The sequence below is a fragment of the Babylonia areolata genome, chromosome 20, assembly GCF_041734735.1.
Source record: "Babylonia areolata isolate BAREFJ2019XMU chromosome 20, ASM4173473v1, whole genome shotgun sequence".
NCBI lineage: Eukaryota > Metazoa > Mollusca > Gastropoda > Neogastropoda > Buccinidae > Babylonia > Babylonia areolata.
In genome coordinates, this window is record NC_134895.1 from 49,430,241 (window position 1) to 49,437,740 (window position 7,500).

Sequence of the window (7,500 nt, forward strand, 5' to 3'; positions counted from 1 at the left end):
ACAGCTTGTGTGTGTGTGTCTGTCTGTCTGTCTGTCTGTCTGTCTGTGTCTGAGTTTGTGTGTGCGTGTGTGTGTCTATGTCTATGTCTGTGTCTCCGTGTGTATGCGTATGTGTGCTTGTGAATGTCTGTGTCCGCGTCTGTCTATCTGTGTGTCTGTGTCCGCGTCTGTCTATCTGTGTGTCTGTGTCCGCGTCTGTCTATCTGTGTGTCTGTGTCCGCGTCTGTCTATCTGTGTGTCTGTGTACGGGTTTATGGTTGTTGTGTGTGTCTCTTTGTCTGTCTGCGTGTCTGTATGTGTGTCTGTCTGTCTGTATTTGTGTATGTGTCAGTGTTTGTGTGTCTGTCTGTCTGTGTCTGTCTGTCTCCGTTTTGTGTGTATGCGTATGTCTGTATGCCTGTGTTTATATGCTGTGTGTATCTGTGTATGTCTGTCTGTGTATCTGTACGTGTATGCCTGTGTGCGTGTGTCTGTGTGTATATGTATATCTGTGTGTGTGTGTGTGTGCGTGTGTATGTGTGCGTGTGTCGTGGGATGCTGGCGGTGGTAACGCGTCCGCGTAGGAAGCGAGAGAATCTGAGTGCGGTGGTTCGAAACCCACTGTCCCCAGTAATTTCTCCTCCTCCACTAGACCTTGAAATATGGTCTGGACGCTAGTCATTTGAACTGAGTCGATGAACCGACGTCCCGTGTGCAGCATGCACTTAGCGCACGTAAAAGAACCCACGGCAAAGAAAAAGAGCTGTCCTTGGCAGAATTCTTCTTCTCCTTCTTCTTCTTCGTCTTCTTCGTGGGCTGCAACTCCTACGTTCACTTTACGAGTAGGCTTTTACGTTTTTGACCGTTTTTACCCCGCCATGTAGGCAGCCATTCCCCGTTTTTGGGTGTGTGCATGCTTGGTATGTTCTTGTTTCCATAACCCACTGAACGGTGGCATCCGTGCATATTTGATCTTCTGCTTGCGTATACACACGAAGGGGGCTCATGGTAGATCGTTAAAAATCACCACCCACTAGGCGCCGTTACCAAGATTCGAACCCGCGACCCTCAGATCGGAAGTCCAACGCTTTAACCACTCGGCTACTGCACCCGTCACACTACAACATAACAAAACAATACAGCGCGATACACTGTGTTCCAGGAGTCAGTGACGGTGCCCTCATGGACCGGCAAGGTGCCCAAGATGGCGCAGCCCGACCTGAACTTCCTGGCGCCGGAAGTGCAGCTGGGCCGGAACTGCTGCCCCCTGTCGGACATGTTCTCGCTGGGCATGGTGGTGTGCGCTGTCTACAACGGGGGACACTCGCTCATCGCCGCCGACCACAACCCTCAGATCTACGTCAAGCAGCTCGACCAGGTCAGCTTGGGGGGGGGGGGTGAGAGGGGGTGAGGAGAGGTTGAGGGGCGGGCGGGGGGTGGGGGCTTGGGGATGGTGGTAGGAGATGGATGGGGGGGGGCTGGGAGGGAGGGTTGTTGGAGTCTGGGGTGCGGGGGTAGTGGTAGAAGGAGGGATGTGTATGTGTGTGCAGTGTGTCAGTCTTATTCAGCCTTTGTTTGCATTTCTATCTTTTTACAACAATAACACTACTGCTTTCATCGTTCATCAGTAATGGATGCTGTGATCTATCATCATCGCTTCTTCGATTGAAGCTTTTCTTGATTTACACAAGTAGGCATCCCCCTTTTCTTTTCTGTTTTCTTTTCTTTCTTTTTTTCTTTTTCTTTTTTTTTTCTTTTTTTTTCTTTTTTTTTTTCTTTTTTTTTTTTTTTTTTTAAAGAGGGTGTGACGGAATTTCTTTTATGGTGGTGGGAGTGGGGAGTGGCTGTGATGTCGCGATTTTCAGTGACGACTGCTCGGATGGACGATGACTTTAGATGATAAACGGGAGAAGGAAACAGAGTTGATGTTTACCGCGAAAAAAAAAACTGCCTGCTCTGACTGGCGACGTGCAGTGATGGTGCTTTTAGGTCACACACACACACACACACACACACACACACACACACACACACACACACACACATCCACACGCACACACACACACACACATCCACACGCACGTACACACACACACACACACACACACACACACACACACACACACACACACACACACACACACACACACACACACACAAAGTTGCAGGGGGTTTTTTTTTCCCCCTGTTATATCACGCCGTGAACACTGGCTGACGTCATGTCCCCCCCTTCCTCTCCCCCCCTTCCCTTCTTTCCAGGCCTGTAAAAAGAAAATGACGAGTTCTCGCCATCTCCGAACCTCAACACCCCCTCCAAATCCTCACACACACCCCTCCCCCCCCTCACCCACACCAACTGCCACCCCAATCCCAACATCACCACCACCACCACCACACCCCCTCCCAATCCTCACCACCCCCCTCACCCACACACCAACTACCACCCCGATCCCAACATCACCACCACCACCACCACCACACCCCCTCCCAATCCTCACCCCCCCCCCTCCCTCACCCACACCAACTACCACCCCAATCCCAACATCACCACCACCACCACCACCACACCCCCTCCCAATCCTCACCCCACCCCACCCACCCACCCCCGCACCCCTCACCCACACCAACTACCACCCCAATCCCAACATCACCACCACCACTACACCCCCTCCCAATCCTCACCCCCCCTCACCCACACCAACTACCACCCCAATCCCAACATCACCACCACCACCACACCCCCTCCCAATCCTCATCCCCCCCCCTCCCTCACCCACACCAACTACCACCCCAATCCCAACATCACCACCACCACCACCACTACACCCCCTCCCAATCCTCACCCCCCCCCCCTCACCCACACCAACTACCACCCCAATCCTAACATCACCACCACCACCACCACCACACCCCCTCCCCCAGTGGGCTTCTCATCACCAGAGAGTGTGTGGGGTGGGTGTGTTGAAGCACTCTGGGGAGGGGAGGGAAGTCAGTGCAGGACATGTCTCACTTATCTCCCTTCTTGTGATCTTCTGTCTGGGAGGTACAATCGCCTCAAAGATCAAAAGAATGTCACTTCCTTTTGGAGCTTTCAGGTTGGGGTGTTACTTCCTGGGGGAGGGGGGGGGTGGAGGAGAGGAGCTGGAGAGTGGTTGGGGGGCGTGGGGGGGGGAGGGGCGTGTTGATGCCACCATGTAGTGGTACAGTTACTGAAGGGAAGGTTCAGAGGTTCAGAAGCGTGAAATACGTTCCCCTAGTGACCTTTTTTTTTCCCATCAGTGTACTGCTGAACATTAAAATGTTTCACTTAAATTTTTTTTTGGGGGGGGGGGGGTGGGGGGGGTTTGTTTGGGTTTTTGTTGTTGTTGTTGTTTGTTTGTTTGTTTTTTGTTTGTTTTCTTTGTTTTTGTTTGTTTTGGGGGGGGTTTGTGGTTTCATTTGGGGTTGGGTTTTTTTTCTTCTTTTTTTTTTTCTCGCTCTTTATAGTGGCCATATTTCTGCAAGCAGAAGCAGCAGCATATGAATCTCCGTCTGTTTTTCTCTGTTTTGTGTCATTTTGTAACTGAAAAGATACATTAGATTTTTTTTTAAATATATATATACATATATGTTATATATATATATATATATATATATATATATATATATATATATATATTATATATATATGTGTGTGTGTGTGTGTGTGTGTGTGTGACGATGATGATGATGATGAAGACTGTGTACAGGTGAACATGTTCGGGGTGGTGGTCCACAAGACAGGTATGATGATGGTGACGGTGATGATGGTGGTTGTGACGATGATGATGGTGATGATGGTGACGATGATGATGATGATGACTGTGTACAGGTGAACGACATGTTCGGGGGTGGTGGTCCACAAGACAGGTATGATGATGACGATGATAATGCTGACGATAATGGTGACGATGATAATGATGACGACGATGATGATGGTGACGATGATGATGATGATGGTGACGACGATGATGATGGTGACGATGATGATGGTGGTGACGATGATGATGGTGATGATGGTGACGATGATGATGGTGATGATGATGACGATGATGATGATGATGACTGTGTACAGGTGAACGACATGTTCGGGGTGGTGGCCCACAAGACAGGTATGACGATGACGGTGATAATGATGACGATGATGATGACTGTGTACAGGTGAACGACATGTTCGGGGTGGTGGCTCACAAGACAGGTATGACGATGAAAGTGACAATGATGACGATGATGATAATCATGATGACGATGATGATGACTGTGTACAGGTGAACGACATGTTCGGGGTGGTGGCCCACAAGATGCCCATGAACCTGGTGGACCCAGTGGAGAAGATGATTAACAAGGACGTCCGCTACAGGCCTTCCGCCCAGCTCTTCTCCGTGGTACGTGCGCAAGCACACACACACGCACACGTGCACGCACGCACGCACGCACACACACACCTACACACACACACACACACACACACACACACACACACACACACACACACACACACACACACACACACACAAACCAGAGATAGAGAGGGGGGAGAGAGGGGCAGGCACCCATTTCTAAACGTATGGCCATACACACAAGCACACATACAAACAACCTTGCTTGTATATGCATGTGCTTGTGAAGGCTTGTTTGCGCGGTGGGGGGGTGTGTGCCAATGTGTGTGTGTGTCTGCAAAATGCGTGTTTGTCCATATTGGGGCTAGTTTTCATGGTAAAATACTTGCTTTTAATACAAATCGACAATACAAACTTCAATCAAATTCCATTCACATTCCAGTCTATCCTGCGCTTCTGTATGATCGTTTAACCTAGCGTTTATGGAACTGGTCAATAAATGATATATGATGAAATGAATTGAAAAAAACATAACTGATTAAGGGGATAAAAGCAATACACTTTCCACTTTGCCATTAACATGAACAGTTTTGTTGCTTTTTTTTTTTTTTACGAAAGTTAATGGTCTGCATAAGTAAAGCATAAAATATGTTTCTGCTTTGGTTTGACTGTTTATTTCTTCTTCACTCATTCATTCAGTAACCTTATCCCGCATCTAGCTGTCTCTCTGTCTGTCTGTCTGTCTCTCTGTCTGTCTTTCTCTATCTCTCTCTCTCTCTCTCTCTCTCTCTCTCTCTCTCTCTCTCTCTCCCTCCCTGTCTCACCCTTTTTATTTCTCTCTCTGTCTCTCTCTCTCTCTCTCTCTCTCTCTCTCTCTCTCTCTCTCACTTGCTCTTTCGGTTTTTTTCTTTCTCTGGTCCTCTCTCTCTCTCTCTCTCTCTCTCTCTCTCTCTCTCTCTCTCTCTCTCTCACACACACACTTGCGCTCTCGGTTTTTTTCTTTCTCTGGCCCTCTCTCTCTCTCTCTCTCACTTGCTCTCTCGGTTTTTTCTTTCTCTGGTCCTCTCTCTCTCTCTCTCTCTCTCTCTCTCTCTCTCACTTGCTCTCTCGGGGTTTTTTTCTTTCTCTCTCTCTCTCTCTCTCTCTCTCTGTGTGTGTGTGTGTGTGTGTGTGTGTGTGTGTGTGTGTGTGTGTGTGTGTGTGTGTCTCTTTCTCTCTCTCTCTCCCTCCCTGTCTCACCCTTTCTCTCTCTCTCTCTCTCTCTCTCTCTCTCTCTCCTCTCTCTCACTTGCTCTCTCGGTTGTTTTTTTCTTTCTCTGGACCCCCCCCCCCTCTCTCTCTCTCTCTCTCTCTCTCTCTCTCTCTCTCTCTGGCATTCTGGCATCAACGAATTACGTCAGAGCAAAGGAAAAACATCAAACACTCACTTCCTATGCTTCTCTTGATCGTCGATCGATGCACTGAGATTTTTTTTCTTCTTCTTCTTCCTTCCTTTCTTTCTTTTATTTATTTATTTTTTTCCAATTTCCCTGGCAACTAGAGTTCAGGTTTGATCAAACCCGACTGAAATCTCTTTCATCAGACTAGCCATCTTGTCAAGAATGGGTTTATGGAAAGTGAGGGGGGGGGGGGGGTCTTCTTTTTTTTCTGAACTCTGTTCTTGCTGTTGTTGTTGTTGTTGTTGTGTTGATATCAGAAGGGAGGTGGCAGAGTGGTTAAGACACTTATCTGCCAATACAGTGGTCCGTGAAGGTCTGGGTTCGAATCCCGGTCTCGCTCTCTCTCCCAAGTTTGACAGGGGCGTCTAGCCATTCGGATTAGACGAGAAACCGAGGTCTCTTGTGCAGCACGCACTCGGCGCACTGAAGAAGAACCCATGGCAACATTAGCGTTGTCCTGTGATAAAACAAAATCACTGCAGTAGGTCACAAATATATATATATATATATGCATGTATTCAAGGCCTGGCAAGTTCGTTGAATTACGTTGCTGGTCAGGCATTGCCTGGCAAATGCGTTGTAGTAGAATGTATGGAATTGTCTGAATGCAGTGACAGCTCGTTGAGAAACTGAAATCGAAGTGTTGTGTTCATGAGATATGTGGGTCTTCCTCTCTCTCTCTCTCTCTCTCTCTCTCTCTCTCTCTCTCTCTCTCTCTCTCTCTCTCTCTCTTTCTCTCCTCTCTCTCTCTCTGTCTCTCCTCTCTGTCTCTCCTCTCTCTCTCTGTATGTCTGTCTGTCTGTCTCTGTCCCTCTCTCTCTCGCTGTCTCTCTCTCTCTGGCTCGCTCGCTCTCTTTCTCTCTCGCTCGCTCGCTCTCTCTCTCTCTCTTTCTCTCTCGCTCTCTCTTTCACTCTCTCCCTGTCTCTGTCTCGCTCGCTCTCTTTCTCTCTCTCTCTCTCGTTCTCTTTCTTTCACTCTGTCTCTGTCTCTCTCTCTCTGTCTCTCTGTCTCTCTCTCAGAGGCTTTGAAGATCAGGTAAAAATCTCTACAAACAGATAGAACAAGAGAGGCAAGGCCTTCAAGACTCATTTGTGATACACTGAAAAAAAAATCCAAGCTTTTTATGTATTGTGTATAATTTCAAAATGTAATGTTTAAGATGAGAAAGATCAGTTTAAAGCGAATTAAGTCCCCTAGCATAATTACAGAGTAATTTCCCTTTTTTAGTATCTGCACCAAAACGTTTGCAAAATAAATAAAACTTCCATGCTTAGCAAAAGAAGTTCCTGTTTGAACAAAAAATGATAATAATGACTGCTCTTGTTGTTGGGTCAGAATATCAGATCAAAGTGCCAAGTTTAGAGAATACAAAAAATATAAATATAACAGTAAATGCAGTTTGCATATAATTAGGCTTCTTTTTTTTTTTTTTCTTTTTTTTTGTGCCCATCCCATAGGCGCAATATTGTTTTAAACAAGATGACTGGAAAGAACTGAATTTTTCCTATTTTTATGCCTAATTTGGTGTCAACTGACAAAGTATTTGCAGAGAAAATGTCAATGTTAAAGTTCACCACGGACACACAGACACACACACAGAGACAACCGAACACCGGGTTAAAACATAGACTCACTTTGTTTACACAAGTGAGTCAGAAATGTATGGTTAGATAGGTTTGGCATGTTCTTCCGTAGCCAGTGTCGGAATCTGTTGTGTTGATGG

At 47.1% G+C, this 7,500-nt stretch overlaps 1 protein-coding gene across 1 annotated transcript in view; it reads left to right on the forward strand.

Annotated features, from left to right (window-relative positions):
* Positions 1 to 7,500, forward strand: part of LOC143294640 (SCY1-like protein 2) — a 433,967-nt gene that overhangs the window by 387,827 nt on the left and 38,640 nt on the right. Inside the window, exons 5-6 of the mRNA XM_076606016.1 lie at positions 1,142 to 1,357; positions 4,266 to 4,382. Coding sequence (XP_076462131.1) covers positions 1,142 to 1,357; positions 4,266 to 4,382 — 333 coding nt within the window. The remainder of the gene's footprint in view (positions 1 to 1,141; positions 1,358 to 4,265; positions 4,383 to 7,500) is intronic.